This window comes from Protopterus annectens, chromosome 6.part0 (genome assembly GCF_019279795.1).
Source record: "Protopterus annectens isolate FY-2018-M chromosome 6.part0, PAN1.0, whole genome shotgun sequence".
NCBI classification, from domain to species: Eukaryota; Metazoa; Chordata; order Ceratodontiformes; family Protopteridae; genus Protopterus; species Protopterus annectens.
Window position 1 is genome coordinate 1,953,254,513 of NC_056737.1, and position 25,000 is coordinate 1,953,279,512.

The 25,000-nt window shown below is 36.6% G+C and overlaps 1 protein-coding gene across 1 annotated transcript in view; it reads right to left on the bottom strand.

Annotated features, from left to right (window-relative positions):
• ITGA4 (integrin subunit alpha 4) overlaps positions 1-25,000 on the bottom strand; it is a 1,222,769-nt gene that overhangs the window by 585,873 nt on the left and 611,896 nt on the right. The window contains exons 11-12 of the mRNA XM_044075262.1: positions 22,964-23,058; positions 1,371-1,461 (exon numbers count right to left, since the gene is read on the bottom strand). Coding sequence (XP_043931197.1) covers positions 1,371-1,461; positions 22,964-23,058 — 186 coding nt within the window. The remainder of the gene's footprint in view (positions 1-1,370; positions 1,462-22,963; positions 23,059-25,000) is intronic.

The window sequence follows — 25,000 nt, forward strand, 5'->3', positions numbered from 1 at the left end:
CCTGGAGGAGGCCAGTAAGTGGAAGCAGTACTAGTGGAAACACCACATGTCTGATGGGACATATAAGGTTAGTATGACCCTGTGCTTCTATCAAACTAGTGTACACTGCTGTCATGAGCTTATTCATGTCAGACATCACTATAGCTCTCCTCCAAAGTACATCAGGGATGCTACCACCATGAAATGACCCATGAGTTACGCATGTGCATCTTGCTTTTGTACAATTTGTACATCCATTGCTGCTATGCAGAAAGACTGGTGGAATTGTCATACATGTTCATTTATACACTCGGATGTTTAATTTCTGGTTACCTTGTACGATTTTCCCCATGTATGCTAACCATAAACCTAACAGTACCCCTGCCCCTAACCCTAACCCTACACATCAAATTATAAAAACCCTTTTCCTAACAGTACCAATGCCAAGGCAATACTTGATCTCAGGATTGTAGCTGTGGTTTAGTGACAGAGTGTTGTTTAGCAGAAGAGAAATATTCAGTATTTTGTGAGTGAGTATTTTAGTAATCATTATTTTGTGCATTCGGTGTTTTATGTTATTTATTTATGAAGTTATTTATTTATTTGTTTATTTATTTATGCTTTGATATTTTGAGGTTTATTGTTTTATGCTTTCTACACTTCATGATATAATCATTTACATATTAATTGGGTAAGTGAACTGGTTCAAGGACTCTTTTCAGCCATGATCCAGGTCGCAAAGGTAAAGACAACAGTCAAACAAGAGATGTTGCAAAGTCAGCTAATAAGGGTATTTAGACCACAGATACAAAACATCCATGAAAAAAGATGGATTATAAAAATTTAACTACAACTACTAATGTGAATATTGAGCTGCTGAGGTGTAACAATGTGTACAAAGCAAACATAGTATATAACAGTAACAAATTAAATAAAAAAAAATGTGTGTGGGGGGGGTGGATTTAGTCACAGTAACTGCAGGAGCTATATTAGCTCCTTTGCCAGTCACCCATTTGCCCCACCTTAGTAATGGTAATGTGTATACAGATTCAAACACACACAAGGACACACATACACTCTCAAATGTGAATACATATTTTTAAAATGGCATATAATACTGAAATGATCTAGCATTTAAAGATGAGAATTAAAGTTATGAACTGTTAACAAACTACCCCCTGTAATCCAGAGTTTGATTCCATCAAGTTCCATTTGCCAGCTGCATGAATTTTGGCAAATCACTTAATTAGACAGTGCTGCAATGTGGTTGGGTAACTGGGCTAGGTTGTTCAATGGTTTCCTGAGCCACCAATTATTAACTGTGTATGATCCTATGAACAATAACAATAAAAATAACAATGACAAGCATGAAAACAGAGTCTTGCACATACCTGAGTATCCATTGCCATCAATATCTATACCACCAGATATTGAATGCCCAAACATGCTGAGTCCATTTCTGACTTGCTGTCCCTTTATTTTCTGTATGAAAATATAAATAAATGAATCCTGAATGTAATAAATAAAATGCATAGCATGTTAGTACACTTCAGTATAAAAGAAATTAACTCCTTCCAAAACTGCAAGGACATGAACTTGCAAAATAGAGAAATAAGAGAAATATACACAATTTTGTATAATAAAACTGTACAAATGTATTTCCATAATGGAGTTAATACTCTGACTCACATTTTAAACTGAATATGTTTGATTCTAATAAAGATGCAACTGCTTATATGAGAAAAATACATGTAATTGCCCAAATATGACAAACCATCAATGTAAAAAGCATTTATCTTGTTGCCTGTATACGAAAAAACACTTGACATATGTGAACCATCTCTTGTTGAATGCTTTGTTTGACACACAACACTACTCAGCAAAATGGATTAATTTATTTTTAGTTATGCTGAAACATTCACTTTTATCAGTCCTTGTAAGCAGTCCTTCATACATTTACCTCAGGAACCACTTCCTTTATTTGCTGCCACTGCTCATTCAAGTAATGTTCGGTTTTCATTAGGTCAGCCGCATGCAGGCATAGACATGCAGTGACATCATCACAGCACATGTGCACCCGTATTTGCCCTCAGCAGAAGATCAGTAGTTATCCATCCACTTAGTCAAACTATGAGTAACAGCTTTATGGGTTTCAGCTCCTAATAAATTCACAGCTCAGGTAGGAAAATCATCTTGAAGATATTCTTATTTGGTATAACCATGCCATCACTGTATAGATGTACCCACTAGCTGAGTTCCTCTGGTTTACAATTCTAGCACAATAAATTTACCATTTAAAGTTCTTCTTTCATAGCAATGCAAGTTTATAGTTTCCTATTACAGTATACTTATTTAGGTACTAGTAAATACATGAGTTTACCGGAACAGTTGCTGTTAATCTTGCTTAACCTTGCAGCCTGTGTTTAGGTATGAATAGAATTTATTTATATGCATCTGACCTGAGTTTCAGAATCTGTCTAAGGCCAAAGAGCATGCATCATTTATTTGTTTGGGCGTGTTCACAAAACAAATTAAAATAATACATTTATTGTGTAGTTATTCTATGTATGGATGAAATTAGTATCTGTAAATCACCTACTTAATACCTTTATTGGTACACAGGGGCTGCTTTATATTCTTAGCAAATGCAGGAATTTTCATCTGATTATTTGTTTTCAATATTGTTTACGTCTTGTACTTTTTTTACCAGAGGCAAATTTCATTATTTATTTTATTTTACGTTTTGTTGACATGATTAGTCCTGCTATGCCAGTAGTCCCTCTTCAGTGGAGAACCAATACGGTTTTGCCTTCACAACATATTAACATTGTACATCACCTTTTATTATACTTTAATGACATCTTTAAATAAGATAATAAAAGTTATGTTCAGGTGACTCCTGTTAATTTTAGTATTTATCATAACCAATATAGAGTTCGGTACTGCATGGAAACCTAATCAGACATTATAATTTACTTTTAAAGTGACTTTTTCCCAAAGAAGATAGTACGGCTGTATATAATCAAACCTACCATGTCAGAAGATCTTTAAGAAGAAGTTGCTTTAACAGTAAAGCTTCTTACTTTCCCTTCATCCTCGTTTTATTATATCTGCAGAATCTTTAACTCACTTTACATATTAGTCTTTCAGTGAAACCCTTTGAACAGAGTTTTATACAACCTGGCATTGGGGTGACTATTACAAGTGACAAATTAGAAAAATAATAATTGTTCTACATTGACTGCTGTAATTATGCTGCAAAATAAGAAAAAAAGATAAATGTTATGTGCTACTGTAGCACAAGAACATTTGCAGAAAAAAGTGGCTGCTATTACTAATACAACCTCAGATGATCAATATGAAAACTCACAGCATCTCCTATTTTTATTGTTGCAGTTAGTCCTTACTGTCAGTGGAAAATTAGAACACTGGTTGAATGGCAACACATGAAAGAAGTTCAGAATGTTTACTTAATGAGGCATGGTACTTAGGTTTACCTATATCTTTACACCATCAGAGCAGAAATGACACGTGCAGAACAGAAACTTGCAAATGAAATGACACTTCAGTCTGAATATGTTGTGGCAAGCTTTCCCTCAACATACATGGAAACTTTGCACTCAGCGCATGTAGTCCTGGTGCAAAGACAAATAGAGCTGGACAAACACAGAACAGGTACTGATGATGGTGGTTAACAGTGTGAAGGTGGTCAGAGATGCCAAGAGATCTTCTGTCTACAATGCAGATTTGATGTCTGTAATTCAAGTGCTATTTATAGTTAGGCAGCAATGACAAATCAGCAGTGTATTTCTTAATGAAAAGTCTGGACCCAGTTTGCATTTTGGCAAAAGTATTTGAAATCCTGAATCTATAATGATCAGCGTGCCTAAGAAGAAGACCGGGTTACTATCGAAAAGCTTTAATTACTGATGAATCTGCTGGCCAACTGGCTGCAAGGTCTCTGTACATTTTGTTAAGATGCACTGATAAGGACATTACTTGTGAACTGTCACACTTCGCACACTGTACTTTTAGCTGTGAAACCCACAGCTTAAATTTCTGTCAACTCTTAACACTTGCTTTCTGAAAAATAGCAGTTTACTTTTGCTGTTGTCATTTTTAACATGGCAATATATAGTGCATATAGGAAGGAAGTTTCTTTTTCTCAGTTTTTGAAATTCTGTGAAGAATTTACTAATATAGCTGAATTAAGAGTCAGAAATGTATAACTGTGAATTATAAAGAATAGAAGCCCAGAACCCCACCCCGCTAAATTTGCAAAGTGTATATAGTTCTACATCTGTTGGTAAATAAGCTTTTGGAACTCTTCCTTTCTTGCCCCACCATCCAGCCTTGAGACCCTCATTCCCTACTACATGTTTACATGTAAGCTGCATGTAACATGTAAGACTAGATGCGTACGTGTAAAGGGTATGTACTTAAAAAGACATTTAATTTATCATAACTACAGCACAACTGTTGTATTTTTTTTATCTCACAGTAATTATAATGAAGACAAATTCCAAATTCCAAAGACAAGTGGTAGGTACGCCGCTGTTCCTCAGAACTGTCCTCAGGTTATGTTTGTAATTTGAAAGTGAATCTTGGGATAAACTGCTGCCCCTTTCAAGACTGGCTTGTGTCCCTTCAAGGATGTGCTTTTGTGCCTTGCACTCACCGAGTGCTGCAATAGGCTCCCTTCTGCCCTTGCAATGGATTAAGCAGTCAATTGGAGAATGACTGAATAAATGAAAATGCTATCATCGCACAGCATGTAAGATTTTCCAGAAAAGCCATACTATCATGTCAGCATTACTAAACAGTGCAGTGAGTACCTAATCCAAGATCTCTTCCATTTCCAGAATAAAATGCCCTTACATATTAAACTGAGTACTTACCTAACAGCCCAGACTGGATGGCTGCATGGGTGACCACAAATTTTACCGGAGATATGCAGAGAAGGTTTGCTTACTAGGGGACACTGTCAGGCTTCCATCAGTACTGGGTGATATGGCTGAGGTTTTTGATGGTTTCCTTTTAGAAAGAACCTAATAGCCTATGAAGCCATTACTTAATAAGTATAGGCTGTGCACATATGAAGCTGAACTGATAGTTATTTTCTATAACTGATTTTTCAGTAGTAGTTAATGACTTTTAAAGTTGAGTTATATTACTGATTCATTTTTTTTTTATTTTGTATTATCAAGGATCCAAATTTTGTCTCAGACTTTTGAGAGACCAAGCTGGTTTGCATTACGCAAACATTTGAACTTCAGTTAGATTCTTTTATCATGGGGCTGTTTCTCTGTGCATGTAGTTAAAGTGAAAAAAACAGAATAAATATTTTGCTGCTAATGTTTATGCTACACAGAGCATAATGAAAAGTTTTTCTGAGATATGTGGAAAAATGAGCAACAGCATTGCATTATCAACTTTAAGGTGATTAAATAGATCTGGCACTTATCAGTCAAATGGGGAGATGATCACTACACCACTGATACAGATAGGCTAATACAGTCTAACTGCGAAGTACAAGGTACAGGCTGGTAGTTAAGCAGAATACCTTGGGAACTCATTTACATGGCTTGGCTAAGTTATGGAACCTGACACAGCAGATAGCAACATTCTGGAGGCACTGTTTCTACATCATTGTATCTAGCTTTAAGATGGCAAGGTCTATAATTTTCCAAATGTATAGGTATAGTAACAGTGACTGATTTCAACCATTAGTATTTAATGGGAAAATAATTAAGTCTGCATCAAGTCCTGCATGTAAATTTCAGTGTCTGTTATTCCAGCTGCTTTGGACTGTATGTATGCTTACAAGCATCCCCATTTTATACTGGGTTATAGTGGGTTTTATACGTACTTGCACCATGTGGTTGTTTGGGGAGGGTCACATTGCTCTTGCATTCACTTTAGTATACTGCTAAATCACATTCAGTTCCAAACTCCAAATCATTTTTTACATTAATTCCATTGACTACATTGGAATATGGAATGTAGCATTTTGCCACACCCAATTACAAGAGTGCAATCCCATTCAAAATGACTGGTCTTTTTGAAAAGTATAAACAGAATGTAACTTGATAAGCACATCTTAATAGCACACATTAACTTTTTGTATTCTAAGTTATATACTGGCTTTACGCAGCACAATGTTACTTTTCACTATGTTCCTTCTTGGTAAAAAATACTTTGCTTTAGAAACATGGAGACAATGATAACAGAATTAACCACAACTTGTATTTTGGTACTTTTTAGGTAAATGGCTTTTCAATAAGTTTATAGCAAAATGGATTTCATAAATCTGAAAAAGGACAAACTGAAATATGTTTCTCTTAGACCTCTGCTCTGATTTTTCCAGGTGGTTTAACATGTAGACACATAGTTTCATGACTTGTATTACTGGATTCTTTAATGTTACAGATTAATTCAAGGCTAAGTGGTTCAAACAATGCATCAAAGCAAACATTCCCTACATGAAATATTGTAACTTACTCCCATATCCCCTGGTGAGTCATAAAGGAGAGGGAAATGTTTAAATTACCCAGCTGTTTCTAAGAGCTGCCATATTACTATTAATGATGACTCAGAAAATATGATTTACGAAACTTTTGCTAATTATAAAGCCTACCCTTCAAATTGCAGTGTCTGCTATTAGGGAGCTATGTTGTCAGTAACTCCTGATTATTTTTTTCTGAAGTTACAACTTCACATTTTCTAGAGTTGTTAATGAAGCGATGTAGCCACATCTATGCAACATACATTGATAACTAAACTAGAAATGAACTATTATTTTAAAACTGGCATATTTGCTGTGGTTTACAGCTATGTATTTGTTAATGGGCTTTTTTTTTTCTTTTCAGAACATTTAATTTTATCTTGGAAAGGTATGCAGTTCAGAATTATGTAGTGTCTGGTTGGGGCTGGGGGCTAAATTCATGGCTTAAAGGGCTAGATACTGACTGTTGGTATGCAATTTTGCAATAGATTATGACCAGGTTTGGGTAAATGCTGCATTTAGCCACAGTTAGTATAATTTGGTCATGACAGTGAAGCCTGAGTTATTAAATTACTAAGTCAACTGTGGATAAACCAGCATTATTTGCAACACAAGTCAGTTATTGCCATTAAATAATGGTGTTATTTAAAAATACAGCTGGTTACTTTTGTAAAATAATGGAACTGTATGCTCAACACCTTCCTCTTATTATGCTTTGATGTTGCCTTCTGGTACTGGTGGCAGCATCATAATGCACTATACATGTATGGGACATGTACTTTTTGATTTCCTATGGCTTTAAGATTAGTAAGACCCTAAGAACTTATGAAGATATTACTTAGTTGGTAAAGGCTGTCCATTTCTGAAGCTGATGCTTAATGAATTCTATCTTTTTATAAGGATCCAGGAGTATGCATGCATCCTTCTGTTTACGTAAGGATACCTATGGACTTCCGACTTCCCATTATCTATTTGTGCATCTGCAAGTCATTTTTTAAAACTTATATTTTCTTCTGTGCCTTTGGATAGGGTGGAAGACAGTTTTCCACCCTGTTAATAGTTCTGTTGCTTTTCATCATGTAGTAGGGGGAGAAAATGGTCGCTGTAGCTTTAGTTCTTAATTGTGACAGCTGCCAGACTTATTATAATGGGCAATCCAGAATTCACGCTGGCATGCTCATTGCTGTGGCCAGTCAGCACATGTGTTTTTGAATATAAATAAGACTTCACTATATGATTCTAAAAGTCCTGTCAAAGCCGTTGCATTTATGTCCATATATTTAGATGAGCTGACAATGATACATGGCATATTACTGCAGTTATTCAGTTAGAAATGATTAGTGACTATGACACTGTACAGGAAATGCATGGTTTACGTATGTTTGGAATAGTTTACAGTCACTAGTAGATAGCTAAATCATGCATTGACCATCATTCAATGTCAGCTGGTGCTATAATACAGAAGAATGATGAAAAAAATATGTGTGACCTGATGTCGACGTATAATGTGAATGTTTTCAGGGGTCCTCTCTGCTGATAGCATTGTGACTCTCTCATAGCCTGCTGACATGCTACACATATATACACTACAGTAGATGGTTAGCCTTGCATGGGACAGGGTTAAGATGTGTTATTCACCACTGATTTAAGCATGTCTGACAAAATTTGAAAACTTAAGGCACTGTAATTTTTGGTTGCAGGAGAAATATTTTTAGGTGCAGCTGTTAGCAGTAGTTCACAGAACTATGGAGTGTGCTGTTATGATTTTATCAAGTGTTGTCTATAGCGCACTGGTAGCAAACTCAAAGGTTTAAATGTGCAAATGGCTTGTACCTCTTTGTTTGAGGCAAATGGATACTTTACGGTACATAAACTCATTTCTTGTGTTCTGATTGGCTAACCATGTTTGGTATTCTTTCAGAACTATTATTTTGAAACAACATTTTAATATGAGTCCTTCATGAAATAGTTTAACTTTGCATCAATGGGACAAGGAAATTGTTAGTAATTTCATGGCATTGATATTCATTTATTTATTTATGTGTTTACTTGTTGTTGTTGTTGTTGTTTTGTCTTTCGTTTTTTCCCGGTTAGGGGTCGCCACTGCGGAACTCCGGTCCGCTAATGATTGGCAGTAGATTTTTACGTGTCGAGTTGCCAGCCCTGATGCACAACCTTCAACGAAGGTACGCCCATTCACACATGTCTCTACACAGAAGATGCTCTAGCTGAGAATTGAACAGGACACCATCTTACTGTGTGGCGACAATGCTACCGCAGCACCACCACCTCAATATTTATGTGTTTACTAATGTTTGTTAATTGCGTAGATGAACTTCTCAAATGACCCTTTTCTGTTGTGAACTAGACCATGAAGTAAAAACAGTAATGGGTAAAACAGTATCCTAAATAAGCAAAACAAAAAGGAATAGCAACAAACAGAATAGATGAAGATAGCATTGTGCAAAAATCAGTTAAAGTGACAGAGCAGGCATAATAAAGGCACTCATTTTAATTTCTCGTGTTGGATGTTTATTTAGGAATAATTAAAGGCAAGGTGGTACTCATACATGATACTGCCCATTGCATTTTATTTATACTTCCCTATCCTCACTAATGCATTATTAATAAATGTGAACATGAGTAGTTTTCGTTCTCTGTTTCCTTATTCATGTTCACAGACTGTGCAATGTATCTGCAATACTGGATGACCCATTCAAGGTGAAATGATTGCAGATTAATCTGCAATTTGAATTTTGAGATCATGGATTATAATCAACTTGTCCAAAGATGCCTAAAGAGCACATTCCTGGACACTGTTAGTGCACACTAATAATAACAATATGCATACAGTTGCCGACATTGAATTCATGCCTTTTGAATGCTTCTTTCTGGTAACAAACTACTACAGCTTATTCAGACAGGTCCTAGAAATATGAACAGAATGACAAGAGCTCCAGGACATGTTCATGGGTTCATAAGTTCATAGGTGTTTACTAGGCTAGTGATCACAAGGGCATTTTTAAGCTTAGTCATGCATCCCAAATCTCTGACAAGTTCTGATACCCTTGATAAGTGTAAACAGTGGCCCTGGAAGATGAACCATTTACAGCTTGCTTGTGTCCATTAGGAACATAGGTGCCAAACCAGGGATGAATTTCCTGTTCCCCATCCAATTTTCCAAGCTGCACTTAAATTGGGTTATGGAGGAACTCTGATTCACATGGATGGGAAGCCTGTTCCAGAGAAATAGTATTCTTTGGAATGCATACCTGTCTCTCCAGCAGGTCCTATTTATATCATGGGCAAGGTTTAAGTGCTTAGATCAGGTAATTCTGGTGATGTTTGTTTTGTGGATATGCAGGAGAGCCATCAGAGTGGGGTCTGACAATGCCCCGTATGCCTGGCATAGCTCTCCCCTCAACAGCCTGTAGGAGACAGAATATATGGATAGAGCCTTGAGGCTGTCTGTACAGGACATTATACTTATGCCTGTATTCTTTTAGTGAGGAATCTCTGTGGACGTTCCAGTTGTTGGATATGCCTGGTTAGGCACATACCAAAGGGAGCATTGTACTCAATGACAGGCCTGATGAATACCAAATACAGTGTAACAATGAATTCCTTGGACTTAGATGCCATACCTTTGTTTATTAGTTGGGCAATATAGAATGATTTCCTCACTGCTGTACACATGGGATAGCCAAAGGCTAGATTTCTGTCTATGTGTGTCCCTAAGTCCCTGACTATTGGGTTAACTCTAATGGGTGTGTTGTCAATGTGATAGTTACCAGAGATGGATGACTTCCCAAAGCATACTATTATGCATTTCTTAGTATTTAGTTTTAGTCCTTGGCTGTGACACCAGTTTTTGTCTGTGTCAGCTCCTCCTTGAGAACATTTGTGTCAGTGTGGGATTCAATGACAGCTCCTAATTTGTAATCTTCTGCAAATTTAGTCAGCCAGAGACCATTGACATTGGCCTTGACTTCAGAAAAGTAAAAGACTGATACCTGAGAGAATCCACTTGCGATTGGCCTCTTTGTAGAGGTGGACTCCACAGTTTTAACTTCCTGGGTCCTGTCTGTGAGCTGGTTGGCTAGCCACAGAGTGACATACGAGTTTGTACCTAACCATTTGAGTTTGTCAACAATGGTCAAGTAGGATACTGTGTCAAATGCCTTGGCCAGGTCAAAGTAGGCAATTTGAACCATTCTGCCCTTATCCATTGCTTTGGTGACCCTTCTCAAGGAAGCTCACCAGGTTGAGTAGGCATGATCTGCTCTTGATGAAACCAACTGGGTTGGGACCAGTGTCTGAAGATTTACTATATCACTATTGATCATATCTATGATAATTCTTTCCAGGCCTTTACATATAAGACTAGAGACACTTACGGGTGTATATTTCCAGGGTCTGTAGATGGCCCACCTTTGTGCAGAAGGATGACTGTTGCTGTTCTCCTTGCATGAGGCATAAAGCCTGGTTGGAGGCTATAGTTAAATAGCATTTCCAGACAGCCTGATAGGTCATGTTTCATGCTATTTAGAAGGTATCCTAGGATATTATCTGGGCCCATTGATGCAGTGTTCTTGGTCTTACAGAGAGTGTTAAGGACCATTTCCCTTGTGATGGCAAGGGGAGTCATATTTGATGGTATTTCCGGAGGGAAGGTTGAGGGGGAGACGGGTAAGGTTGGAACTGAATTTATTGGCAGTAGGTTTGCTATATCTTCTGGCTCAGTATAGGTGGCTCCATTTACAATATGCTCTGCACTCAAGTGTGTATTGTCTTTGAGGTTGTGTACATAACTAAAGAATGCCTTATGGTTGTCCTTGGCCTGGGATGCCAAATTTACCTTAAATTTGCCTTTGGTAGACTTTATTTGTCATGAGTTGCTTGTTTAATTTGATGACAGTGCTTTTATCCTGCTGGGTATTGCACCTCCAAATTTTTGCCATAATTTTCTTCCTTATGTTATACGGCCTATTGATTTTGTGATTCCACCAGGGTGGCTTGTCTTTTGATTTAGTTCTGTACTTCTTCCTGGTGGGTACAGTTGCCTCTATGCAGCTTTTAACATGCTTGTACAGGGCTTCTGTAAACAGTTCTGCAATGTTCTCAGGGTTTATGGGGGCCTGAAATTTGCCATGTTATCACTTAGTAGCAGAAAGTTAGCCTAAGAGTAGTTCCTGAATATTCCAGGTTTAGCTGGGGAACAAGGTTTTAGTTTTACTTCAAAGGAGATGATTTTTTTGATCTGACCTGACGAGGGAAGACATTACAGTAGGGGGTGTGCAGCATTCTCCCAAAATAGTAAGGACCAGATCCAGTATGATCGCACCCAATTGGTGTATTGACAATCAAGGGTGCAGGGAGTTTGTGTTTACAAAATCCAGTAAAAACAAAATGAAAACTCCAGCAAAGCTAGAAATTCCACTGAGTGACCTCCCAAACCTCTTGTATCAGAGGCACATGGGATATATGCAAATGACCCTTATGAACATCAGGTGTTTGAGCTAGTTGGGAAGTCTGAATGCCCATGACTTGTTTCGTCATTTTAATGGACCATTTCAGGCCAATAAAGCCTGCGTTGTTTACAAAATCCAGGAATCCCTGTGCTTATACATTTGGTGTCACTTAGGATTCCCAGTTAATAGTGGGGTAATTAGTGTCACCCATCAATATGGTATTTGGTTGGATGGTGAGTGTTTCCAGTAAGGTTAAATACATGGTATGGTTTTCATGGGTCATAGAGGTGGACCAATAGCTTGCAAGTAAGTGGTATTGCATTTTGCTTATGGTGATTTCAACATGAAGCAGCTCAAGTGCATTGTCCTGTTTGACCAGCTTTGAGGTATATTGAGGTATATTTATTGTTGATGTAAATCAAAGCACCTGGTCTAAATGTGTAGAAAGCAGTATAACCTTGCACTATTGGTGTGTTTTTTAAATTCTTGTTTTAAAAATAATGAATATAAGCAGTGGCCACAAAGGAAATGACACTTTGAGTGGTAGAAAATAAAATTCATTACTAGTGGATTTAGATGGCAAGGTAGTGAAATATTGCACAGTTCTACTCTGGGGATGATCACTGCAATAGTAAATCATAATAGCTGTGGTTGTACACCAGCTGATCTGTGTTTGACTAGGCATATTTTCTACAAAAAACAGTAAATCACAATACTGGGATTTACCTGTGTTTTGCTTTGCATGAACCAACTGTACCTTTTTCAGTCATGGTTATATTTCCTATGAAGAATGGTGCCAGTTTTATGCATTTGAGGGTGGTCATTCAAGCAGTAAAATACTCACATATATATATTCTGCAGTGTTCTTTGTTTGAGTTATATCTTTACAGCTCCTGAGTACAGCTGGTTCCTCATTTTGACTAAATTTCTGATGTACAGTGCTCTATGTAAATGAACGTGCGTCATTTTTTATTAAAATAATTTTCACTTCATTAGAACAGTTTCCTTTCTTTTTCTGACCTTTCGCGAAGGTATGGTCTCACCTTTTCTTGTTAATTCTATCAAGAACTGTTTAATGGAAGGCAATTTGCATCTAAACATTATCGTACTCAGTGCTTGCTTTGTTTGGGGTCTCATTAGTCTGATTATAAATTAAGAGTATTGTGGAATTCCAACTTCTAGCTTACTAAATAATGCTTGAAATCCTTTATGAAAAAGCACAAGTAATAAGAAAAAAGTTAAAGAAGACAGGAAGATACAAATAAAAACCAAATTAGAGAAAAGGTGAGAGAAGGAAGGCAAAAAGTGGCAAAGCTAAGGAGACAGCTCTGCATTCTGACAAGAGATCAATACATTTTTATGTTATTTTAGACAAAGAAGGTACTGCTTGCTTGATGGCTCCATGGGAAGAAGACATACTTATTCATGAGAGACTGTACAGACCTCAGCTGAAGTTCTCCAGACACTTTGGTTAAGTTCAGGTTTCCAGGTATGCACAAAAGATAGCAATCTATCGAAAAATGTGAACGTTGCATGTGATGTTTGTGAGCAACAAAACTGTATTATTTTTTTTATTTTATCCACAGTAACACTAAGTAACCGAGTTTATATTCACAAATCCCAGCATATAACAATAAACTTAACATTAAAGAAAACAAAAACAAAGAGATGAACATCTTTATTAAATTATCACTTAAGATATAGGCAAACCATATTGACATAATCCTAGTCGCAAGCATTTTACATCAGAAACCATATTGACAATTTTAGTTGCAAGCAGTACACATCACTTATAATCGACCCAGTCACTGTCAGTCAAACATTAGTTCTTTCAAATCCTGCCTTCTTTTAAACCATTTTCTATAAAAAATAATGTGTCTGTGTTACAACTTATAGAACTGAATTCCATCCAAATATTTAATCTTGCCATCTAATGAACAATCACTTCCCATGAAATATAACAGCATTACACGTGGGTTGTAAAATACAATGATAATTAACATTTAATTTATTTAAATTATCCATCCACTAAGAAATGGCTCTCAAATGAAGGAACAGAAAATTCTGTAAACTTAGAATATTCAAGACACTTATAGTCTTTCGGCTTTTTCCCGGTTAGGAGTCGTCACAGCAGAACTCCGGTCCACTCATGATTGGCAGTGGATTCTTTATGGTGCCAAGTTGCCAGCCCGATGCCCAACATTCAAAGAAGGCATGCCCATTCACGCTTGTACCAACCTACATGTTTTTAGCATCACTTGACCACGGAGAGGACATGCAGACTCCACACAGAAGGCGCTCAAGCATAATATATAAAAACATCATGCCTTCAAACATTTTAAAATGTTGGCTGATCCACAGGATAACAAAATTGTTTGCTCCAAGTATCACAAACACTTGTGTTCACACTGTGATTGTACACTAGATAGACTTGGATGTGTTTTAAAGAGGAAATTCCTCCTGCAACCAGTCAGAGAAAAAGGAGTCTCAACCACCTTAATGGCCAATGATCCAGTGTTCTAAAGATAAGGAAAAATGGAAGCTCGCACAGTTCTAATTAAAATTAGATGAAAGAGGCTGCTAAAACCCCAGTTCAGTTCACTGGCTGATGGATATAAAAGTGTGTTGTTAAACATGGTAATATGAAACTACCTGGCTTACATACCTTTCACAGATGATATGTACCCTAGCCAGTCAATAAAACAAGAGGTTTGGTTTATTTAGAGATTATGCAGTCAGTATTAAAAAATAAGCAAAATTTGAAAGATGACATCCTTCTAATGCTGTAAAATGTAATGAGCAATATTGTTATGGTATTGCAACATGCTCAAATTCACTGGCAGAGGGAGCAGACATCCTGATGCTGAAAACTGCAGCTTCTGTTATCAGGTATCCAGAAAAAACATCCATCCATCCATTCTTTGAAAATTTTACCTGCACAATCTAAGATCTTTTTGTGACAAAATTATTTTTACCATATTTGTGTAACAATCCATGGTGGCCTTTTGCACTTTGTGGACTTATTTTATATGAATCATCTCAGACTTAAGTGTAACAAAATACTGCTACCATTTCTGTCTAAGAATCCATGAAGGTTTTTGGATGTCTGTATTTCAGAAAGAATTCCTTTCTAATGGAAAAAAAAACTGCTATTCCTTCTTGACATGAGCCTGATGTCCATAGCCTAGACATCTGCCCTTTGAACATCTGCCTTTGTCATCCCTGACTATAGGGCATTTCCTGAGGAATATGTGGTACCTGGCACAAAGTTACTCCTCAGAATACCATGCCTTCTACTTCAACAGTGTTTTTCCCTAATGAAAGAAGGCAATTCCCTCCACTAAATTTCTTAGAGTTGTAATTAGATGAGGAAAATCTTGTGTGCTCCTCTGAGATCTCCTCACATATGGGATATGATAGTGATGATGAAGAGAGGTTCCCCACTGGATTACATTTTCTTCAGGGAAGTGGTGAACATGAAGACAGAGCAGTATAAATAGGGAACTAAGGAAGATTCAGAGTTCAAAAAGAGATATATGGTCTGGTTAGGCATGGATGTACCTAGACCATTAGCTATCCGTCAGTATTCTAGGCATCTTAAGATGCCTTTATGTTTGTGTCCCTAGAGACGGACTGTGAGTTAGCTCATTAGGGAAACAACAGGCTTTGCAGAGTGTAAGAACCTGAACATACACATACAAAAATCCACTGAAAGACCTAGCGTTTGTTTCTTGGATGCTGCTTGGGGTTCTAAATTGGCTGCAGTACTCAATGTACTTTGAAATGCCAAAGTGGCTAGACTGTTAGATCACTTTAGGTAGATGACTTATTTCTCTTTATCCATAGCTTTTGGGTCCATTAACTGGCAGATCCATATAATCAAATACAAGTGGAAGATATCAACAATATAGAAGATATAGCCCTATAGCTTTGTGATAGAGACCTGAGGGATGGAATGTATCAACTATCTCTGCATTAAAAGTAGGTAGGCCTATCATCATACATGTACATGATGCTACTGATGCCAGCATTAAATCAACAAGCGGGGGTCATATGTAGATATGTTTGCATGAGAAGTCAGCCTGTGCCAGAGGATGTTAATTGGCAGCTACTGAATGCTCCTGTGGATACACATTTACTGTGAGGTCCATTGCGCAATAATATTTAAGAAATTAGAAAAGAAGGGGAAGACAGTAGAATCAATCAAGCAGTTACTTAAGACAGAGTAGACGTTATCCTGCACAACTATACCTCTATAAAGAAAATAGTTTTTAGATTACTTTTTTAGGAAGGCTGAGGTCCTTTGAGAAAATAAAGCAATGGAAGACTGAAAGAGGTAGAGATACATGGCAGGTTGTGATGATGACTGAGAAGTGTACTTCTCCAGAAGCTGCACATAGGCAACACTGACTATGTTGTTATTCCCCCTTGTCACCACTTCCCCTCCTGCTTCCCTCATGCTGGCACATACTGGGAGGTAGGGTCACCCATAAAAAACAGGTTCAGCCTGACTTTAGACATATGGGTGGTATATACATAACAGGCTACAAGTTAGAATTCAAGAGAATTCTTCCCTGCATGTGATTGCCTCCTATCCCTCAGAATAAGATGTAGCTAGTGCAATCAGCACTGTCACAGATTCAACATTGTGGGGTAATAGAGAAACCCCATACTGGAGTAGGGGAAACATTTTTCTCCAGTGACTTTCTGATCTCAAAGAAAGATGGTGCTTGGAGAACCATCCAGGACTTACGCAAGCTGAATAAGATTCTCATAGTCAAAAGATTGATGATGTTAACCAAACAATTTGTGATGTTAGCAGTAAAATTGTGTGTCACTCATTTTTGAAAAGAAGCTGTGAGTCAACTGAGATTTGAAGGATAAATTGCTTTACACAGTGATAACAATACTTAGGTTAAGGGTGGGACAATTTCATTTTCAGTGTGCCTCCTACTTTTTTGGTCTGTTCATGGCACCCAAAGTGTTTACTAAATGCTTGGTTCCAGTGTTGGCCCACCTAACGACATAGGGGGATTCATACTTAACATTATAATGGTAATGGAGATCGCTATACAGTGCGGAACAGTAACATTACCATTCTCTTCAACGTAGTGTGATCTCGGACTTAGTATATTTAAGTTGCAGAGGGTGTAGGGGATGCAAGAGGGCTTGCCCCCTGCAAAACTATGTTTTTTATATCTTTTTTTTTTTTTTTTTTTTTTTTTTTTGAGATTCTACAATCTCAAAGTTTTGAGTTCGATATAGTGCAGTTCGGAATTGTGAAATTTCAAAATTAAAAAGTGGACCCATATATATATATATATATATATATATATATATATATATATATATATATATATATATATATTTCTTATATATATATATTTCTCAGGGAATAGATAGGGCAGACAGGGGTAGCACAGGGTATGAATATATATGCTTGGAGAGGTTAGGAGATTATGCAGCCAATGTTTTCTAGGATGAGTGTAATAGTGCAACCACAGGAGTTAGGTGGTATGGTCTTTTCTAAAATGTACACTGATATTGTCCAGTTAACCTTTGTTTGAACTGAGGACTGAACTGTTTGTAGTCTATGATTTCGGTAAGATCAGGTGGTAATGATTGCCACAGTTTAGAGGCAAGAACAGAGATGCTGTGGTCTATAGAATGTAGTTTTGTGGATAGAGTTATGAAAGTAGGGTCATAAGTGAATTGGCTTTTTCAATTGAAGGGTGGTTTGGGTGTAGTTAGTCTCATAGTTGTGGAGATGTATGTCTTGGTGTAGTAGTTTGACGAGAAGGGAGCCAAGAAGTAAGTTGTCCCTGCCTTAAATGTGTAGCAAATTTGCTTGCCCAATGTGATGCAGTGATGTTCACATTGAAGGAACTTGGTGTTGAAACGGCAAATTATTAGAAAGAGATTGTAAGGTGGCAGTGTTCTTTGTAAGGCAGTGGTAAACAGTGGTATGCCATATTCTAGCTGTGTAAGCAGGCCTCCTTTTCCTAAGGTTGCTCAATCAGGTTGTGAGAGGAAATGAGATATCTTTTGGACCCAGAATATTGGAGGTAGTTGACTTTGGAAATGACTTTCTAAATATAGTCTTAGAAGTTGAAAGACTGATCACCCCAAATGCCACAGTTTGTAAATGATGCAGTGAATTCAAGTATGCCCAGATCTTTCATATGGAGAGTGCTAGTGGCTTTATTGAGTCTTTTCTTTCTGACAAACAGTAGGGACTTTTTTAAGGACTGGGAGTAGTTTTTTTTTTTAGAACAAAGTCAATAATTGTTTAGTTGTAGAAGGCATCCTGAAGCTGATTTTGGATCCTGTCATGAGAAAGGTTGAATCTAGGCTATATAAACATGTCATCAGTGTAACAGAGGAGTTGTAGATGAAAAAGGTCAAGAAAGAATTAAAAAAAAATAGAGAAGCAAAGGCTGTACTTGATAAGGCAGGCCAAATTTTAACTGTGAAAGTTTGGTTGGCCAGGAAGTCTTTAAACCATTGGGTAGAATCAAAGCTTATACCAACATCTTATAATTGGGATAATAGGACAGAGTGGTCACCCATGTCAAATTGTCATGTATAGTCAATGAATACTGCCTCAGTGGGTTACATTTATTCATTTATTCACGTCAATGAAGATGTCATCAGTGAGTGTCCACAGAGCAGTTATGATACTTCCACCTGTCCAGAAGGCATGCTGGTTCTGAGCAAGTAAATGGTATTTGTCAAGGTAAGTGTCAAGTTGGTTGTAAATGTTCAAGGATTTTACCAAGTGCAAGAAGTAGTGAGATAATTGATGTGGCATTCCGTCCCCAAGTGCAATAATGTGAAAAGGGGGATGTGGATGAAGATGTATTGAGGTAGGATAGAAGTGGGAAGTTGGGGAGGGTCTGACATCCTTTGATACAGATCCATGGTATTTACTGTGAGGCCAAGGATATAGATGTGTTCCAGTGGGTGGTTATGGATTTTCTACAGTGGTACAGAAACCCAGGGCAGAGGTTATGCTTGTAATTTTTAGAAGTGGCTGAGAGTAAGAAATGTGTAAGAAAAGGCATCCATCTTGCAACCCTACCCCATAGCCCAGACATATAGAGAATATGGAAGATTGTCACATGTAGTACACAACCAGTACTTGCCAGAAATTCCTGCAGCTCCTTCAGTGTTGCTGTAGGTCTTTTGTCAGCCTTCCTGACCAGTTTTCATTTTGTCTTTTCATCAGTTTTGAAGGGATGTCCAGTTCTTTGCAATGTCACTGAAGTCCCATATTTTCTCAACTTTTTGATGACTGTCTTTACTGTGTTCCATGGTATATTACATGCTGTGGAAATTTGTTTGTACCCTTCTCCTGACTGATACCTTTCAACAATAAGATCCCTTGATGCTTTGTGAGCTCTCTGTGAACCATGGCTTTTGCTGTAGCGAGTAACTGAGTAAATGTCAGGAAAATCCTACTAGGACAGCTGAACTTTATTTGGGGTTAATCAGTCTCTTTAACTGATGGCAGGTGCATACCCAAAAAGCTGTAATTAAATCAAAAGGTGCTTCAACAAAGTATTAGTTTAACGTTGTGCACACTTACGCAACCAGCTTATTTTACGTTTTTTATTTTTTATATTTTTTCTCCTAATAGATTTGTTTGTTTTTCAATTGAATTGTACAGGTTATAGGTCACATTAAAGGTGGGAAAAGTTTTGAAATGATTTATTGTGGTCTCATTTTTTTATATCACAAAAACCTGGCATTTTAACAGGGGTGTGTTAACTTTTTATATCCACTGTATATATTTATAATATATATATATATATATATATATATATATATATATATATATATATATATATGTGTGTGTGTGTGTGTGTGTGTGTGTATGTATGTGTGCGCGTGTATATGTAAATATATATATATATATATATATATATATATATATATAACTTGTGTATATATATATATATATATATATATATATATATATATATATTTATATTAAGTCCATGATTGCACCAGCATAATGAAAAATTAAAGTTAAATTTGATGTCTCACTGTACATGCTTCTGTGTTTCAGTTCTCAGATGGAGTGCATTCTTTGTGGAATATGCATATCTGACTGTCTTATGGATTTATGGTATGTGCTCTGTGTTTGTAACACATCCACGAGGCAGATTGAAGAATGTAGATTCTCCAAAGTGCTCATAAGTGTGCAAGCTATGTGTGAATCCATGTACATCCTGGAATAAGTTGGTATCTTATGCAAATCAGGTGTATGTCTTATGCCCAGTGAGTATCAGGGCCGGTGACAACTGTCCTTTTTCTATGACCTGGACAAAATGAGTACAAATGAATAATATAAAAAATACACACTTCTACTTGTTAAAAATTAGATGATAAAATAACATTTAAATGGATACCATATGAAAGAAAAAATGATGTGCACCGCACTGCCTTTAAGTCTATATCTGAGGATTGTTTCATATTTGCACTATTTTAAGAGGGTCGTATTAATCATACTTTTGACTAAACTTTCACTTTCATTGTTATGACTGCTGGTTGAGTCACGCCTTGTGGCCGTAAAATGTTTTGCTCCACTGCTTAACATCTGATGTTTTCCCTTTCTTTCCACCTATATATATATATACACAACATTTCTCCACTTCACATTTTTACAAGTCTGATTAACTGTAAACCACTAGATAACTGCTATCTGTTTCCTGAATTATGAAAAACAGTTTGAAGATGGAAGTCTGTCATCCTAACAGCTATGTAATGAAGACATAATAGGCAAATGAAATTCACTTTCAACTTGTAGACTGCTTAGATTTACGTTATTATATTTCATTAATAAACCGATATTATAATCTAACCTAGAATCAAAAACTGCCCTTAAAGAAAATTAGTAATTTAAATTACACCTGTGAATGCTAAGGTTGCAGATGTTTACCCTAACATATAAATATTTCCATGATTTTGGTGCATATTTTTGAAAGCACAGAGAAAGCATGCTTTTATTTTTTTATTTTTTTATTTACATTTTGTTGACCTCTTTAGAGGGAACATTGGAAGTGGTATTCATACTGAGTAACGCAAATCTGTTCATGGCACTGGGGAACTATTCTAACCTATTCTTTTTGCATTTCCTGATTCTGGTGTGAAGGCTGCTTAGAAGGAGAATGCCCATGGAGGAATCAGCAGCACAGCAAACAATGAACAAGTGACAGATTTTTAAGACTGTCAGAGATAGAGAGATGTAAGAATGAATCTAAGGAGAGAGACACGAGGATAGAATTTGGAAGTAGAGAAGGCCTATTTTTCTCCACTGAATGTCAGTTCTGAAAAAGGGACTCTTATCCACAATATGGAACTCCAGTCTGAAGATATGGACAATGAATCAATAGTTAGTCTAATGAAGACTGATGATCATGTTAAAGATCCGTTTGTTTCATGAGGTGAAATGGCTGAGAGGAATGAAGGAAGACAGTGAGCTGTTTCTTCTGGATTGGTACAGAAAGAAGCTCTGCAGCCAACAGGTCAAGTGGGCTTGCATGGAGCTGAGAAGAAGACTATACACAAATATGAGTAACCTGAACTCAGTGAATAAATATTCTTTATAAAAAAGACATAAGATGTATTTGGAATCCACTAGACTGCCAGAAAAATAAAACTAAGAGCACAGCCAGTTTATTAAAAGGTCGTCCATCCCTGTTGTTTAGATTTTCTAAAAAAAGTTACTACTATTGACACACACTTTGGGATAAAGTCATTATTCTCATGGGCTTCAAAATGACTAATGTTAGTTAATCTATTCATTTGGGGAAATGAACATTTCGCAATGTCTCTTTTGAATCTGTGAGTTTATTATAAAAGTGTGTTGACATTTATGAAAAGGAAAAAAAGATGCGTACTCTAGGAATGAGTTCATTTTTTCAGGGCAAAAGTACGTAAAAATGAATTTATTCAATTTAGATCTGATGAAGTAATGGAGGGGAGATACACTTTTTTTAGGATTTACATAAAGATGTTAAAAAAATGAAAAACAAAATCAATGAGTGGAAAGGGTGGAGGTAAATAAAGTTAGGTTGAATGATGAAAATGAAATGATTCTGAATTTACCATGTATCGTTTCAATTTCAGGATGCAAGGGGTGGTAGTACAGTACTGGGGTCATCCGAAGGTCTGTTATGTTTTTGTGAACATTGAACATCTGATTAATAAATGTGATAAAATAGTATTTTCATCCTGGAGAAAGGAAGACAGTATGCAAAACTGTAAAATGGAATGTTAAAGGTGGAAAAAACAGCTCATTGTTGGTTTGACTATAAGGAAAAGAAGATAAAGTTAGACATAGCAAAGGGAGAGAAAAATGAAAATTATATGTTTGTTCCAAGAAACAGTTGATGGTAGAGACATTGAAGAAAATGTGAAAGCAACACGGGAAGGAATTAAGAATTTGCCGGTGGCGGAACGAGAAAAAGAGGTGGTTAGTAACAATATGTGTGGGGTTTTAAGTATTTTAGGCACCGATCTATGAGAACTGATGTTCTTCTTCAGCTAGCTAGTGTTAAAAATATAGTTTCATGAGAAAACATCTAATGTTTTGCAATGGGGTTGGGAGAGTGGCCTAATGGTTAAGGTGTTTGCCTTACACAAGGTGCAGCGTTTGACTCTCACAAGGGATGATTGGCTAGGCTTAAAATGGCTCGCAAGGGCAGTTAGCCTAGTACTAACCTATGAACCTATGTTGCTAAGCAAATCATCTCAATTACAACTTTCCACCATGCGTTTTGGAGGATGCATAAACATTAACTATACCTTTTCTTTTCACCCAACTATGTTTATAACTATCGCAATATGAAACAGTTTTTCTTTGACATGCACACAGCAGCAAGACAAGTGGTAATGCATGCATGTGGATTATCCGAGTAGTTCACTTCAGTCATGATATACATTGAAGGCAAAAACTGTACTCTTAGTTCCACTGTGAAAAATATGAGACTGAAAATCTTACTTGTGAAAAAGAATGGGATATCCCATTCTTCCTCCCATTGTAGATATAAACAGCTCCTTGAAGATCATCTTCATGCGGTGCCCCAACTGCTACATCTGTGTAAGACATCACAAAATGACATTAATACTAACTACTGTTTTTCAACAAAACCGCTTAATAATCTGTGTATTATTTGTGATGTAACAGAGTGATTTTAATCATCTATATTTTTGATTCCCAGTGAAAAAAAATCAAAAATGCTTTACTGCCTAATGTACTTGTGGGTAGTGATGACGCATGTGACACATGATGGTGGTATAGCACTAGTATTTATTATTATCATTTAGAAATTTGAAACTTCACCCTGAACAATAATTCCAAAGTGGTACAAGGAAATACCACCATTTCACCTTGCAATATTACTTCTTGCGTTAAGATGGAGACCTGCAAGAAAACAATTAATCAGTTTTTCAGATTATTCTATCACTGGCATGCCCATGTAATATAAAGAGGCACTGGAAAAGTACTTCCAACAACTGGCACTAATGAAATGGTGATGTCTGTTGAGTTACTTGCCATAAGCAATTTACATTATCACATTTTCAGTTTCACAGTTCTGGAAAACTAGATGGTCTGCCTCAAAGTTCAGTGGAGAACAAAGGCAAATATAAATGACAATAAAGAAAGAAAATACACTAGCAAAAGAAAAAAAAAATTGTGAGGGAGTGCTTAGTATTTTATAGGAACTTAATGACAGAAAACAGACAGCCTCAGTCTGCACCTTCCAAATTCTGAGATGTGTCCAGTGATCAAGAACTACTCCAGCAAAAACAGACAGTTCACAGATGTGAACTCTAAAAGGCAGTTGTGCAGGTCTGGAATCATGCCTTATCTCCTTGTACCTTAAGTCTGCATTATGAATGACTTAAACATCAATAATTCAGTGTGTCACGCTCCTTATTCTCTCCGATTCACCTACTGCTAGTAAATCTCTCACTGTCTCTGATATACAATGCTATTAAGACAGGCATTAAAATAAATAACTTATCTCTAGGGAAATTCCACATTCAAAGACAACAACCACATGTGGTTAATGCACTGACTGACAGCACCATTACCTCCTGACAGAACCCCACCAATGTGAACTGGTTGCAAGAATAATCAGAAAATAATATTTTACGCATATTACAAGAAAAAATATTTACACGTATTTAGAGATTCATAAGTATTCAGTACTGACCACCTAGTTAGCTTTGCTGGTGACATAGTGTTTTTTTTTTCTTGCTAAATAAGTATTAGACAAATTTAGAACAAGCTTGCAGTATTTATCACACACCACAAGGTATCCTCTAACAACATTAAAAATGTCAATATTTTTAATTTTTTTTCTTCGTCACCTTCATCTCCCCTCCCTTTTTTTGTTTTTGTCTTAAAAGTCTTTGTGTCTTTTCAAAATATCAGGGCGTATTCAGTTTCACATATAACTGAAGGAATAATTCCAAGCAGAATTTTACATATGGGGAGTGGGTTTCCATTTTAATACTAATATGCAGCATATAAAGCGCAAGCAGGCAGCAAATGCAAAATCGAAGCCAAGGGGAATGAGAACAACTGTCTTAGCCCACCTTCCTATTTTCTTACTGAAAGGATGTCTGCTATTAGAGCAACCATCTATGACCAGGTAGAACTAAAACACTCTTACTTTTTATCTGTTATGCGCCTGAATATATATGTAATTGCAAAAGTGTGTACACATAGATATCTAAATGTATATATACATATACACACACACACATATGCCTATATATAAAATAAATAAGACATTTGTAAAACATAAAATAACAACAAAGTCAATGTTATAGAAAGAAAGGGCACAATATTAAAGAGGGTATATTTAAGTAGCAGAGGGAGTGGGTGATAAGAGCCCCCCACCACCATGGAGGGTGGAGAGGGGCTTTCCTCCCTGCGAAATCATCTGCTTTGGATCTGTTCAGTTTCTTTCAACATGCTATGTTTTAAATATTTTTATTAGCTATTTTTGATGTGAATATTATTAAC